This window comes from Parasteatoda tepidariorum, chromosome X2, assembly GCF_043381705.1.
Source record: "Parasteatoda tepidariorum isolate YZ-2023 chromosome X2, CAS_Ptep_4.0, whole genome shotgun sequence".
NCBI lineage: Eukaryota > Metazoa > Arthropoda > Arachnida > Araneae > Theridiidae > Parasteatoda > Parasteatoda tepidariorum.
The window spans coordinates 55168321-55184193 of record NC_092215.1 but is presented as its reverse complement, the minus strand read 5'-3'; the positions used below and the strand labels follow the sequence as shown (position 1 = coordinate 55184193).

Sequence of the window (15873 nt, the reverse complement as noted above, 5' to 3'; positions counted from 1 at the left end):
GTTTGCTATTAAAGACAAATTTCTTTAGTGGTTAATGCAAAATGCTGAGATTTTTGTTTCTTGTATTAACTGCATTCAAACATATTTATTATATGGGGTGAAGTGTTTGTATCTAAATATAGATTAATACACTACCTAAATTTCCATTTCTTGTTATTTCCATGTTTTTACTACTATATAGCAGTATTTCATTATTATAGACTCTTAAGAGACACTATATCTTATCTGCACAAATCAAAATTCACAATTGTCAATACAGTAGAGAACTATTTATCCGGGAAACCAGAAAACCGGGGGAAATTTTGCTCGGTTTTCCCACCATTTTAAACTAGAACGATTATGAAAAAAAGCAGAAATTGGACTCATCCTTGAAGTTGAGTAGAAGAAAATGTGAGGAAAGGGAGAATTTTCTCCCATTTACCCAGTGAAATGTCATTTCTTCGGTGACCTTGAAGATCAAAGGGAGGTAGGGAAGGGACGAATGTTTTATTTTCTCCTTTAGGCCGTCAATCAAACTCAAAGGAGTGGCAAGCTGATTTCGTTTTCTCTTTGATTTACGAGGGGGTGGGGAAAATGCATTGCACATGCATATCAGTGAACAGAAGATGAAAGAGCGAAATATATTTATCTATTTGACATCGATTAATAAAAATAAAATCTTTTTTTTTTAAATAAATTCTGATTCTTTGCAAGTTTTTCTTGATGTGGGATCACATCTGCTTTAATTAAAAATCGTGTTTTTATAAATAAAAAAAAATAAAAGGAAAATTGTTTATTAATTTAAACATACGATTNAAAAATAAAATCTTTTTCTTTTAAATAAATTCTGATTCTTTGGAAGAGCGGTATCATTTGCAAGTTTTTCTTGAAGTGGAATCACATCTGCTTTAATTAAAAATCGTGTTTTTATAAATAAAAAAAAAGAAAAGAAAAATTGTTTATTAATTTAAACATACGATTATTTTATGAAGCATATTGCAGTTTTGTTTTCTGATTCCACTATGTTAGATTTTTTTTCTTTTCACGATAAATTTCGCACTCAATGAATTAATTCTTTCTATTCATAAATTTTATCATTAGGTTTTTTTTTTAATTCTGCTAACCTTGCCTTGTTCCGGGTTTTAATATTTATGCTAGTGCCTTTTTTAACTATTGTTTCGGTCCGATAATTTTCAAGTGTTTTTTTTATTTAGATTAATAGGTTTTCCTTTTATTTTATTGTTCCTCCCTCCCCCGTATAATTAGGTATGAAATATATTGCGTTATTTAATCATTGATTTTGTTTATATTAGTTAATGTAGGAATTGTAATTATTTTTAAAAAATAAATGAGAATTTTGTATTTTTTAAACTTGTTTTACTTGTCTAAACTTGCAATTTTTTTTATTCCTTTAAAGGTTATTTTTCTACTATTTTTTTTTCCTTTTTAAATTTAGGAGTGCTTTGTGCTTTTCTTTTTTCTCTGACTTTGTGTTACACTTTTCCCTTGTAATTCAGGTTCTATAAAACATCGATTAACGACACTTTTTGGTCGATCCAGAAAACCGGGAAATTCAGACAGCCGGGATAGCGATGGTCCTGAGCATCCAAGATAATTGATTCTCTACTCTACCAATTTTTATTGAGTATATCCTTATAATTTCAGATAAAGGATCCTTTCTGTAGAAAATTAAATATATCTTTTTCCATTTCTTAAAAACAGAAAAAGAAAATTGTATATGTATTAAAAAAAAGTTTTTTTTTAAATGTTATAATTATGAAATTAATGTATCGTTCTGATCTCATGTTAACGTTATTTTTAATCCCTTTATTATGAGTCCAGTAGTAATTTTGAAAACCGCTTATAATAGAATGAAACGCTGCAAAAATAACATTTTGTTTTGATATGATGACAAAGGAAGTTTCGAAAACTCTAAAAATCCATGTTATCCAATGAGTGTTGTTCTTAATATGATTTTTGCTATTGTATAATAAAATTTGCCCTCATTATATGGAGATTCGACTTAAACAGAACAGACCTTTGTATATAGTTTTGACAGTTTGATGTACAATTTTTATAACTAAGGTTTAGGGTTATAACTAAATAATATATTAAGCATTAAAGCAGTAGTATTAACATTAATAATAATCCTAATCATATGAATCTTTTACAACTTTTGGCATTTGAAATTATTAAATTACATAAGTTGCATTTATAGAGTAATAGTAATAGTTGGTATTATCAAATTAAAATTGGAATTAGTTCTTTTTATATATATATATATATATATTTCAATAACTAGTCTAGCCACTTTTATTTTTGGTAAATTATATCTATCTTTCATTTGGCAACACTCTGTTCCAAAAATTTCATTTAAAATAACACGACTACAAGAACTGAAGCATTTTTTTGAATAGATTTTTACATAATTTGAATATGATTTATTGCATTGCACCTGTTGTTTTTTCATTATATTGGAAATATTCTAAACAAATGTTTGTATATAACTTAAATGCTTACTAATTTATATTAGATGCTTGAAAGTATGGTTAAAAAACCAAGACCAACTAGAGCAGAAAGTTCTGATGTTGCAAATGCAGTATTGGATGGAGCTGATTGTGTTATGTTATCTGGTGAAACAGCTAAAGGACAGTATCCGCTTGAAGCTGTAGAAATGATGAATGCCATTTGTGTAGAAGCTGAAGCTGCCATATTTCAACGTCATGTATTTTTAGAATTAAGTTTAAAGGCACCTGTTCCAACTGATTCAACGCACACGGTTGCAATTGCTGCTGTGAATGCTTCAATGAAGTGTTTAGCTTCTGCTATTATTGTAATTACTACAACAGGAAGGTTAGTATTTTAAAATTTTATTTCAATTGGATGTTAGAGCCAAGTTTTAACATTGAAAGTGTTTAGATAACATACACCATTGAAACATAAATGGAATTGGGATTATTTTATACAAATTTTGTTTACTTTTTGTTCAAATTTTCTTTCCTTTCAAATTACTGAATTTTTTTATGTGGATATATATCAAATCTGGCTAATGATAAATTTATCTAAAATCAAATGCCTTTTTTTATTTATTTGCTTTAGAAATGGTTATTATGAAAGAAGTTTTTGTAAGGGAATGAATTTTACACTAGACTTTTGTTATGCTTAAATTGGCTTGGAAATTTTAAACATACTCTTTAACTGTCAAGCTACTTATGTAAATTTGTACAGTTTATCCACTGAGTATTGTTTACTTTTTGTGAAAAGTAAGGAAGAGCTGATATGCCATGAGAAATGTAACAAGTTTCTATTTTAAACAACAAAAGTTGGAATTCAAGATTTAATATATTAAAAATAAGGTAATATCATCTGTTATAAACCAGGACATATATTTAGTCCTAAAAAATTCACAATTTTATTTTCTACCAATGCAATTTGATACCTTTTTTTTTTTTTTTAGTCAAGCTGAAATATTCAAGTTTTGTAAAAATATTTTCAATAGTTAAAGACAGATACTTATTTTACATGTATTACATATAAATCGTTTATTTTGTTTTGTAATATAAAATGATGAATTGTGTAATCTTCCTTATTTTCAATGACCCTAAAAAAATTATTAATTAATCTTAACTTTGCTATCACTTTTTAAATTTTTATAATATTCAAATATAATCTTTCAGTGGAAATTTCTTTTTTCTTTCTTCTGTGCTTGCTTATTATGAAATAAATTAAAAACCTATATCTTGTGAAATTTTTAAATCCATTTTTTTTCCTTGTAATTTCCATCGAATTACCTTCAATAACTTTAAACTATAATTAAGAAGACCAACAAAAATTATCCAATTTTTCAAAGAAACTTCTACATTTTGTGAACTTAATGTGTATATTCGTGGATATACACATTAAGCTTACAAAACCAACATACTTGTTGCACATAAGTAAAAATTTCTGTAAAAGGTACGAACTGGTTGCTACTTTATATAGCATTAGGTGTTTAAAAATATATTTTTTGCTTTTAAGCTGTATTAAATCCTTATTATTCTCCCCACATAAAGTTAAAAAATGATTAATCATGTATTTCTTAAAACATTTGAAGTGTCAGACCAAAAGTGCTTAATATGTCTGTTATCAACAGGATAAATATGGTGCCAAACTAGCATTTAGTTTTAAAAACTAGAAACCTTAAGTTAGAGATACTGGAGTAATTTGTCTAGGTGTTAAAGTGGTTCAGTATTGAATGGAAGTTACTTAACTATGGTTTAATTGCTTAAATACTTAAAAATTTATCAGAGGAGTCATTAGTTTTATATCAACTGTAAATTAACAGTTCATTCCTTACAAAACCATTAACCCATTGCTTGCCTTTCTAACTCTGCTTTTACTACTTTTATGAAGTAAAAGGCAAAGATGAAATTTATTATTATACATAAACAAACACTCTCCCCACTGCCAAGATTGACTGACTTACAGAGGTGCTACTCAAATAGAAGAATAAAATTCCCTGATTTTTCTGTACTGACAATGTAATGGTCAAAATATACAGTGAACAACAAAAAATTTATATTTGTAATTTATACATTAATTTTGTATATTTAATTTTAAAAAAATGTAACACTACACTATGTAAAAAATTTTTTATAGAGAATTTTATTTATTTGAAATTTCTGGAAAAAGAGATTCTGTTTTTACAAAGCAAGTTTCTAGTAGTGTACCAATAGAAATTAATATAGATATTTATGTCTCCACAAAGCAAAAGTGTGCAGGACAAAAAGTATTCCGAAATTTTTTATTAAAATATAAATTAATGTTACAATGAATAGGAATTAAACACAATCAAAAGTAAAATGATCAATGATACAAAACGTAAGCTTTATCATCTTCAAAAGTTGCTGACAAGGAATATATTAAAGAGTAAATTAGACAAGAACAGAGTGTTAAAAAAAGCGAAATTTATTTTACACTCTTTCACAACATTCAAATTCTAAAAAACAGTCCCTTCACAAAATTCAAATTTGTAAAACCGAACCATTCATAAAATTATAATTTATAAAAATCACCCGTTCATGACATTTCACTTTTTAAAAATGATCGCGAAATTTTTTTTGCAGGAATTTCTAGGAAGAAATGACCAAAACCAACGTGAGTTTATGACAGCTTTGTCACAAATCAAAAACGTCAAAATTCATGTGTCGTAATAGCATGTTAAAAATATTGAAGCTCCTAAAACCTTGTATCTTGTAGAAATGATTATCTTCGATGACGTGAAGTTATAATGGGATTGTTATGAATCGAACCCGTCAAAAAGTGAAAACTCTAATTTAAATGTCGTAATAACATCGTACCAAATATCAGAATTCGTAAAACCGTGTGAAAAAGGCCGAAAAAATGAGAACTGCCGCAAAAACTATCACCGAACATTAAGACTGAATCGAATGCTTCTTAATAACATCCTATTTAAAATATTGTAATTCTACATGTAAAGGGCAAAAGAAAAAATAATTTAGGAAACCTATCATCAAATGTTAAATTACGATGCAATTTTCACAAATTGAATGCATCAGAGAAAGTGATTACTCAAATTCGTATGGCGCAATAACTTGTATTAAAAGCATGGGAGTTTGAAAAATCATTAGATAACTGCCGTAAAACGATTGAAAATCTATGGAAATTAACAATGGAATCGTCACAAACCAAGCTCGCTGAAAATGGATTTCACAAATTAGCGTATTGTTGTAACATCATTTTAGAGCAAAAAACAGTAATTAAAATAAACAAACAGAAAAGGCTGAAAAAACGATCAGAAAATAACATGGATTTAAAAAACCATGTGAAAAATTTCAAAAAAAAAAATAGTAACTGCCAAAAGAACAATCATTGAATGAATTCAAATTACGATGGAATCATGAATCGAAATGCTCATATTCCAAATTTGCATATCATAGCGTAGTGATAAATATTTAGGGGTTAATTTAAAAGGCTATAGGGAAGCTGCTAAAAAAAATCAGAAAAATGAGTGGATTTTAAAAAAAGTAGTGATTGCTCAAACGGAATGTTTTTCTTTAATTAAAAAATTTTCAAAAAAATAATTACCATTTTTCACAAAAGTGAGCCCTAAGAAATAAAACCTGGATCGACCCCAGGATATAGTTATTGCTTCATAATTACCATGTGGAACAGCAATCCCCTTGCATAAAAGATTATTTTTCTTATTAAATTTCTTAAAAATAAGAATAGATAATCTAAAGTACATTCATCATTTCTTATATCTGTTCTGGATTCTAGCAACCAATAACTTTTTTCCAGTTGAAGTTTTCTAAGTCATAATACCATGGCATGCTATGGCTACATAAAAATTTTGCTCCTAGCCAATTAGATGAGAGCAGAACTCTTGTGTTAGAAATGTGTTCCATAAAAAATGTTGCCAGGAAGATAGCATGTTTGTGGCTTGTCAAATAAAACTCTCTAACTTTTCAGACAATTTCCAAATTCTCTGACTTTTCCAAGTAGGGAAACAAGCCTGGACTAATACACAAAATACTAATGGTGTTAGTTCATAACATTGAGAGAAAAATATATCCTTCAGTTAATTTTATGGCTTTCTGTTATATTAATCCATTCCAATTCCATTTAAATAGTCTTTCTGTATTAAGAGGATAACTTTATAACGTCAAGCATCAATTTTTCATTATATGAATAAACATACTGAGAGGAGAATTTATAAATTACATTATTTGTAATTATTAAATGATAATTAGGTCTTAATGTGACTTCCTTGTTATTAACACTATTTCTTTTTTAATTATAGAACAGCTCATGAAGTTTCAAAATATAGACCAAAATGTCCCATAATTGCTGTATCACGTACTGCTCAAACAACACGTCAAGCTCATTTATGGAGAGGGATTTTGCCTATTTATTATGAAGGTAAAGTAAACTAAATTACTGACATTTCATGATTAATCTAAATGGATTAAGATTTTAAAATGATACACTTGTACCATCAGAGAAAGTACAATAACATCACTTTAAAATGCCACCTCAGATCATTCAAAAAATTGAAACAAAAATATTTAGTGCACTTCAAAATACTTCTTAGGGACTAGCAAAAATTCATGAAAAAAATCTTGACTACACAATTTTGCTAAACAGTAATTTTTCGATGCTAGGTGGCACTTGATGCTATGTTTCTTACTGTGTCTGTGATATCTGAATCTATGCAATTATTCAACTTCGAGACCATTCACTAAACTTGTTGAATGAACTTTTCAAATAAAATTTGCATAATTAGTTTCTAAGAATTTCCTAAAAAAATAAAACTCTAGTTACCAGAAAAAATGTGTGAAATAGGGCATCTTTTTGTTAAAGAAAAAATTTTACCTGCACAAAAGAGTTAATAAAGTGAGTATATTGGGAAGTTCATGAAAAAAATTTTAATCTATTTTGTAGAATATTATGCTGTCATGGGTATCATTCAGGGAAATTTTAGTCATGATTTAATTTAGTTAGAATAAAATTTATTCTGAATGATTACTTATATGCAAATTTTTGAATAATGTTTGAAGAATAAATTCATTAGTCTTGACTAATTTTTTGAATAATGTAAGCAAAATGCAAAAATTATGTAATTTTCTTTAAAAATTGTGTGTCACTTACAGCACTTGATGACGAATATGATTATTTGCATAGTAATCAACTACCTGTAATCGTGATTGTATGCAATGACGAAGCAAGTGAACTTAATTTTTTATTAGAAGCTGTTATGATAACTTGTAATCGCAGCAAAAAGTGAATCAAGATAAGTAAGATTACAAGAAATCATAATCTTACGATTATTAATATGCTAAAATATAAGTAACTATAATGCACAATTACATCAACAAAAAAAACGGCACAATTACAAAACAAAAAAATAAATTTAATCATAATTTCAAGTTGACTTGATTGCATTGTAATCAGGATTATATGCAATCTATTATTTTTATCATTAGATCAGAATACATAAATAGTTTATTAAAATAAATTCTACTGTTTGATTTACTGGATGAACACTGTATTACATTCAAGCATGTGTAGGTTCTATGTGTGTGCAATTGTACACACCTAGGTAAGCTGTATGTACTCTTTTGCACACTAATAGTTAGGTACAAGCGTACATATGCTCACACATAATTTGTATGTATACATTGCATGTGCTGTCTGTACAAAATAAACCGACCACCCTAAATAACTTTAATCTAATGATCAAAGCTTCACGTTCTAGAAGAAAATCTTATTGGTTTGAAGAGTGACCTGAAATATGCTAATTAATTAGCATCGACGATATTTTAAGTAATGAAAAATTTTGAAATTTGATTCCTCAGGAACCATTCTACTGATTTTGTCCGAATTTTGTAATTTGTCGTGTAAAATTGCATTCTTTAAAATTGTGCAAAAAATTTTAAATCTTACAATTCAAATTTTTTTTTTATTACTATTATTAAATAAAATAATAAATATTTGCTAAAAGTTATTTTCTGAATGGAAAAGTTATTTTCTTTGGATAAACAAATTTTATAATTGTGTACAGCTTAAAAAGTATTAGGGAAGAGATATGAACATTTACACTAAGAGTAAAGTTACCATTAAGGGATCCAAACTTTAAACTGCTCTCGTAACCAAACTAGTGGGACTATGATTCCCTGATTGTTGTTACCCCCTATATTTTGGGAGACAGAAATCCAAATCCATTGAATAAAGGGTATGTTTATTCAGAGAAAGTAAATTTTTTATGTCGGATTTCATAGCTTAAAATATCGTCTAACTAAATAATGAGCATATTTAAAGTCACCCCCTCAAACCGTTAGGATTGAGTCCTAGAAAATGAAGATCCGATGATTAGATCAAAGGTTATTTAGAGTCTTCCTCTTTCAAGCACTGTACATTGTGTGTACTTCTGACATTCATTTCATGTACATACAGTACACGTATTTTAATTTACCATTTTCAATATTGCAAGTGGCTAATAGAAGTTATCTCAATTAGCTAAACTAAGATTAGTTCTTGTTAAGACTTGTTCTGTCTGGTTGAACCAATTTTCTAAAGTAGAAGAATAAGTTTTCGGTCATAAACTGAGAAATAATAAATTTTCATCTGCTTCAATTCAAGATACAAAATAATTCTGTATAAATAAATATTTTTAGAGCTAAAGTACTGCATTGTATCATTACTGTATATACATGCAAGGTAGTACTACAAAGTAGACTATCAAATAAATAATCTAATTTCTTTTTTTGAATAACCATATTTATGTTTATTAAAATAAAAAAAGAACATCGTTTTACTAATAGTTGTTTGCAAAAATACAATGGAATAACATTTTGAGATGAAGGGTTCCCACATAATTGATAAGTAAACATTATTAAATAATGTTTTAAGCACTGTACATTGCGTGTACTTCCGTACATACATTTCATGTACATACAGTACACATATATTAATTTACCATTTTCAATATTGCAAGTGGCTAATAGAAGTTATCTCAATTAATTAAATTATTATTAATTCTTGTTATGAACTGTTTAAAACAATTTTCTAAAGTAGAAGAATAAGTTTTCAGTCATAAACTGTGAAATAATCAATTTTTCATCTGCTTCAATTTGAGATACAGAATAATTCTGTATAAATAAATATTTTTAGAGCTAAAGTACTGCATTGTATCATTTTTGTATATACATGCAAGGTAGTACTGCATAGTAGACTATGAAGTAAATGATCTAATTTCTCTTTTTGAATAACCATATTTATGTTTATTACAATAAAAAAAAGAAAACAGCTTTACTAATAGCTGTGGATGTTGTTTGCAAAAATATAATCGAATAAACATTTTGAGATGAACAGTTCCCACATAATTAATAAGTAAACATTATTAAATAAAAGAAAAACGTTAACTGATTTTATACTGTATTAAGCTTGTTTTTTTTTTAGTTGTTTTACAGCTTTGTATACAATAAATAAAAGTATTGTATATAATGTTTTATAATATTTTAAACATTTCTAATAAATTCAATATTTGCTTTAAAGTATGTAATTAATTTAAATATAGCTGTTTTATTGTTTCAATCACCCTATCGAATGTCTTAAACACTGATTGATAATACAAGGTAATAGCAGGGTATAACGTAATTTATTTTTCCTAATTCTGCACTTTCAGCTATAAAACACTGTATAAGGAATTATAACTGGATATGTATGTATAGTACTGCATAACTTAATATCAAAAAGTGAATATTAAATGTAAACCTTTTATTAACACAATAGAGAATTTAATAAGATTTCCTTTCAGGCAAAAAAAATAATATAGCTTTCTGCAATAACGTTTTATCTAATAATCGGATTTTCATTTACTAGAATTGCAGCTCAATGGCTCGCAGGGTAGATCTCAAATTTGCTAATTAATTTGTACAGATGATATTTTAAGTTTCGAAATCCGCCACAAAAGTACACTTCCTTTGAATAAACAAACTTGTTTTTTAACAACGAATTGGGATTTCTGACCCTCACAATATGGGTGGGGGTAGCTACAATCTGAAAAATATTCTCCCAATAGTTTGGTGAAGATAGCAGTTGAAAGTTTGGACCCCTTAACATTAAGTCTAATTTTTGTGTATTTCACTTTTTTTCGAGAAATTTTAAAGTTGTTCGAAAAGTCTTTGCACATTCAAAACGTTCACATTTGTTCATTCAAAAATAATTCTGTGCAAAAAATAATTTTTTTTTCAGTTTATTTAAAAACAGTTTAAAAAGTTTGCAAATTTTTTAAAAGTTTTATTGAGGACTATTTGACTGATTTTGTTCGAATTTTCTATTTTGTCATTTAAAATTACATTCTTTAGAAGTGATGGAAGAAATTGTATACCTTACAATTCATAATAATTATAATAATAATGCATTACATTATAATAATAATACAATTAATACACTACAATAATAATTATAAATGCTGAATAATTGTTAAAATTATTCTTTGAGTAAACTTATCTTTAGATAAGCAAATCATGTAATTATGTGAAAAAAATTTTCAATTCACTTAAAAAAAGTCTCGATATAGCAAAATATCAAACCTCTGATCACTGTCTTTTACCAAACTATTGCTATTAAATTTCCCAAATTGTGGCTACCTTCCTTATTTTAAGGTCAGAAATCAGAATCTGAGCAAATACGAAAAACAAAAACATGCTAACTCCGACGAAGTACTTTTTTATTTCTTAATTTAAAATATCATCTGCACCAATTAATAATATTTTTGAGATCAGGCTCTTGAACCATTGACATTAAGTTCTAGTACATGAAAATCTTGTCTATGGAGGAAAAATTATTCAGAGTTCTGTTTTCATTGACACTTATTACATACACTCTATATGTGAATGTGTATGTTATTTTTTTCACACTGTACGATTCAGTGGCGTACGCAGAATTTTTTCAAGGGGGGTGTTCATGATTTTCTGAAACTACTAAAAGAAATTCGAGTATGTAATAAAGCACTATTATTTCCCTAATTTAGACGGCTGGATAATTTGACTTTTTATTTCGACAACATTGTTTAGTTAAATTTTGTTTTGATTTTTTAAGTTTAAGAACATAATGTAATATCTTCTTGCATGTAATATCTTCTGAAAAAAGTCCAATGTCATATGGGTGGGAAGTAACACTTTGAGGGCCACTTTCACATTCATCAGATTTTGATGTGCTAGAAACGTTTTCTTCAACGGAAGTGACACATTTCTGTTCAACAGAAAAACTTACATTGGTACTAGATGCTGTCACCTCACTAATTTCAGGTCGTGATTTTTTCTCAAAATAATTAAAAATTGTTAAATTCTTGCGTTTTGACATCCTAAAGATCCAAGAACAGCAAGTATATATATATTGGCACAGAAGTATCCGCTATGCTACGATCTTAAAGCTTCGAGCTGGAATGAATAACTTCAACGAGCTCAGTATCTCCAATAGTATTGTTACTAATTTCTTCACTAGTCGAAATAACGACGATGACGGATTCGGCGATTGAATGAGCTTTTTGTTAAGACAAAACAAATCAGATTTAGCAACGAGCTCTGAAAGACAAATGGCAGAGATAACTCTTAGTCTGACTAACTAACTCCACTGTTCTCCATTCCCTCTTTTATATAAATTTTCAACTCCAAAATTCCCGAGTTGTCTCAAACACGACAGAACGTGTAGGATTCCAGAATCATCGCGTAACGACCTCGCGAATGAAAGCCAGTCTCAAAAACTATCGCGACTGGCAGGACAGAAAGAAACCAGTCCGTAACAGTATCACGTGAATTTGGTTTCAAAAGTACAACCCTATTATAGTAAATGTTTTTTCAGTGTTCTGAGAAATACCGTGAGAAAAAAAAGTAGGCATAAGGCAAATAAAAATATATAGTCTTAAAAAATAATAGCCCGCATAATTTCTACTAAAATTTTCATTTTTACCATTTTGTCTGAGCTCAAGGGGGAAGTTTAAACCCCTAAACCCCTCCCTTGCGTACGCCACTGGTACGATTGTTATATTTATAAATATACATATATTTCTGTACAATGTTTAAAAGTTTTCATTTGGTAAATGAAGTAAATTTATTAAGACATACAATTACGGTAATCAATTTCTCATAATTCTAATTGCTATGTTTTTTGTTTTAAAAATTTTACCTGCAATAGTTTAGATTAAGATGACTGGCAATCAGGGTTATTTGTAATGATAATTACCTGCAATCGCTTCTTGTTATGATTGCAAGTAATTGGAGCCTCTTTTTAACAGAAATTATTATTTGGAATCTTGATTTCAAACAATTTATTACTATATACTTTGTATAAGTAGTCAATTACAGTTGTCGTCAGTTCAGTGCCCATTTCTGTTGAGCAGTATTTCAAGAAATTATTCTCGACTAAGGAATAAAGGCTAAAAATAATGAATAAATTGTAATTTATTATTCAGGAAAATTTTGAATGATTTATTCATTATTCTGAATATATTTGATATCACGTAAGAAGCAAAACACAATTTGAAGAAGAATATATTTTCTAAGAACATTAAATTTTGAAATTTAACTGAAAAGTCCAACTGAAGAATTTCCATTTTTCTGCAGTTATTACAATTGTTGCTATGATGTGGATAATAATCATTTCATTATAAAGATGAAAGGGGAAGAACGATTCACGTCCATGGACTCAACCGTTTTTCACCCTTGATCTGTTATTGTAGTATATTAAAAGCCTGACTGACCAGAAGTTTTGAAACTGTGCTTAGAAATTTCTTTTTTTTTTTCTTTTACGAAAATCAATCTAAACAATCCAAATTACAAATGAAATAGAGATTGATATTTTTTAAGCAAAGAATTATACCAAAACTACAATACTGTAATGGGCATGCTGATTATTTTTTATTTTAGTTTAAATGAAGACCGGCAAAAAATTGAGGGGATAGGCAGTGGCGTAATTTTAATTTATGTTTGGAAGGAGTTTTAACTCCTTGTGACAATTTATATATGGAATGATATGAATATATATATTTAGAGAGAGAAACATAATATAATTAGAAAAATAATAAAAAATTTAATGGGAAAATGCAAGCATAAACCTAGTTTTTTTTTAAAAGAAACTGAAGAATCGAAAAAAAAAGTTTATTAGAAATTTCTAGTAAGTGGAGGGGAGTAATGAGCCTATTCAAAATATTATAATTTCATAAGTGAACAAAAATACTATAACAGTAACAGAACTTATTATGTAATTAAATGTTTTAAATACTTAAATCTTTTGTTTCTATTGAGCGGTCTATTATCATCATAGTTGTGTGAAATAATGCTCACGAGATGCAATATATCAAATAAAGCTTCTTATTCCATTATTTTTAGTGCCCAGTGTGTAAAAATTTATTTCTTTCGCAATAGTGCTTTTTTATCTCAATAAAACGTTTTTATGCACTCCATATAGTCTCACGATAATTGCAAATCAGTCTTTCTAAAATTAAAATTTATTTAAAGTAGGATTTAAAATTTGCCTTTATATAATTTAGCTAAACCTATTTTAGTTCCTTCTGTTTAACACTATTTCTTTTAATGTTTGAGTAAATTAAATTTTATATGCGTAAATAAAAAAGCATATTGAGACTCCAGTTCAGAATAACACTAGAGAATAAATTTTTTTTTTCTTTTTGCACTTTCACTGAGACTGATCCTAACCCCTTGCAGAACTGAAACACATAGGACCGTGAGCAAAAAAAAAGGAAGATATTTTATTTGTATAAACTTTTGCAGTACTCTAACATAGTCTCTAGTTATTACTGTTTCGAGAATGTAAAGTAGCATTAACTTGCAAAAATAAAACCTCAGATGTGAACAGAGGGGGCTAAATTTTACACTTCCAAAACTAATTGCCTGAAGGGAATTAGTTTTGGGAGTGTAAAAATTAGTTTTGTAAAATTGAAAAATAATAATAATATGGTTCTGTTACAAAAAGTTTCCTAGTATTTTAAATAGAATGTGATTATCATACTTTTCATTTCATCTATAAAAGTAAAGTTTCAAGCTACAAGTTGATAGTACAAAAGAAATATTTTTTTTTAATACTTCTGAGAGTGTAGTGACATATTGGCATCAATATCTCATATATATTTTTGATTAGCTTCATAAGTTTTGTGAAGATAATCAAATTTTATTTGTAGAGTTTATTACATTTTTCTTTAGTTAAGAAAAATTAATGAAATTTTGATTGTTATTTGCATATGAAATAAAACTTCATGGTTTTGAAATTATTGATATGTGTAAGAAAAAGTACTTTTCTATTACTCATTGAGGTAATGTAAGAGATATATTTATTTAACATTTATGATTTTCAGGTGATAGATTACCAGATTGGCCACATGATGTTGATGCTAGAATACAATGTGCTATAAAGTTTGGAAAACATCGTAAATTTATCAAGACTGGTGATGCGGTAATAGTAGTTACAGGATGGAGACAAGGAGCTGGTGCCACTAACACAATGAGAGTATTTTATGTTGAATAATTTTTAATCTACATCTTTACTAGTTGACAGATTTTATTAAATATGAATATTTGTAATTGATTTTATATACTTTTATACCAGAAGAAATAAAATATTTTCACATCATTTTGAATTATTATTTATCTGGAATAAAAATTTTAGTTTGTTAACTAATAGAAAAGCTTCCTGTCCATTCATGTTGATTGTTTACTTTTCAGATCAGAGTATGACCTGGAATGGATAGTTATAATTTCTTCGTGCTAATTTGGGGGACCCCTAAGCAAAATTTAAAATATCTTAAATGATGTATTTTTTAGTGAATGAATGAAATATTACTACCGTAATTAATGCAGTTTGTACTGCTGTGAGCATCTTAAAAAAATCTTTTTTATTTTGCAGTGTAATAGAATTGCCATTCTGTAATATTTTCTTTGTAGATAATTCTGTCCACTAATGGATAATGCTTACATTTCTACATTCAATATGCTGAAGTACAGAACTTTCTGCTAACTACAAATTCCTTGGGGCATAGTGGTTAAACTGTTCTATTCATATTTATTTCAAATAACATTTCAAATCTTATAAAAAATACTTCCAATATCATTTTATGATATAATAAAATATTTGCATTTTTAAGATGACTACACAAAGTATAATTCGGTTTCTGTGTAAGAGTTTAATGATTCACTGAATATAAAATGAAATTGAACTTTTTCTAAGGGGTAGAAAATTTATTTTATCAGATCTATATCAATAAGAAATCCATTTTCTTAGCCGTCGCAGAAATATTAAAGTTCTAGCTTTAATAATTTAAATTTGACAAAACTAATATTTTAAGTATTTAAAAAAAAAATTACGATCGATAAAATT

At 27.6% G+C, this 15873-nt stretch overlaps 1 protein-coding gene across 3 annotated transcripts in view; it reads left to right on the top strand.

The window, feature by feature from the left end:
- Window positions 1–15129, top strand: part of LOC107453366 (pyruvate kinase PKM) — a 30431-nt gene extending 15302 nt beyond the window's left edge. For all 3 annotated transcript variants that reach the window (XM_016070175.3, XM_016070176.3, XM_071188431.1), the window contains exons 9-11: window positions 2513–2832; window positions 6782–6900; window positions 14855–15129. In XM_016070175.3, the coding sequence (XP_015925661.1) occupies window positions 2513–2832; window positions 6782–6900; window positions 14855–15024 (609 nt within the window). In that variant the 3' untranslated portion in view covers window positions 15025–15129. The remainder of the gene's footprint in view (window positions 1–2512; window positions 2833–6781; window positions 6901–14854) is intronic.
- The last annotated feature ends 744 nt before the right edge of the window (window positions 15130–15873 follow it).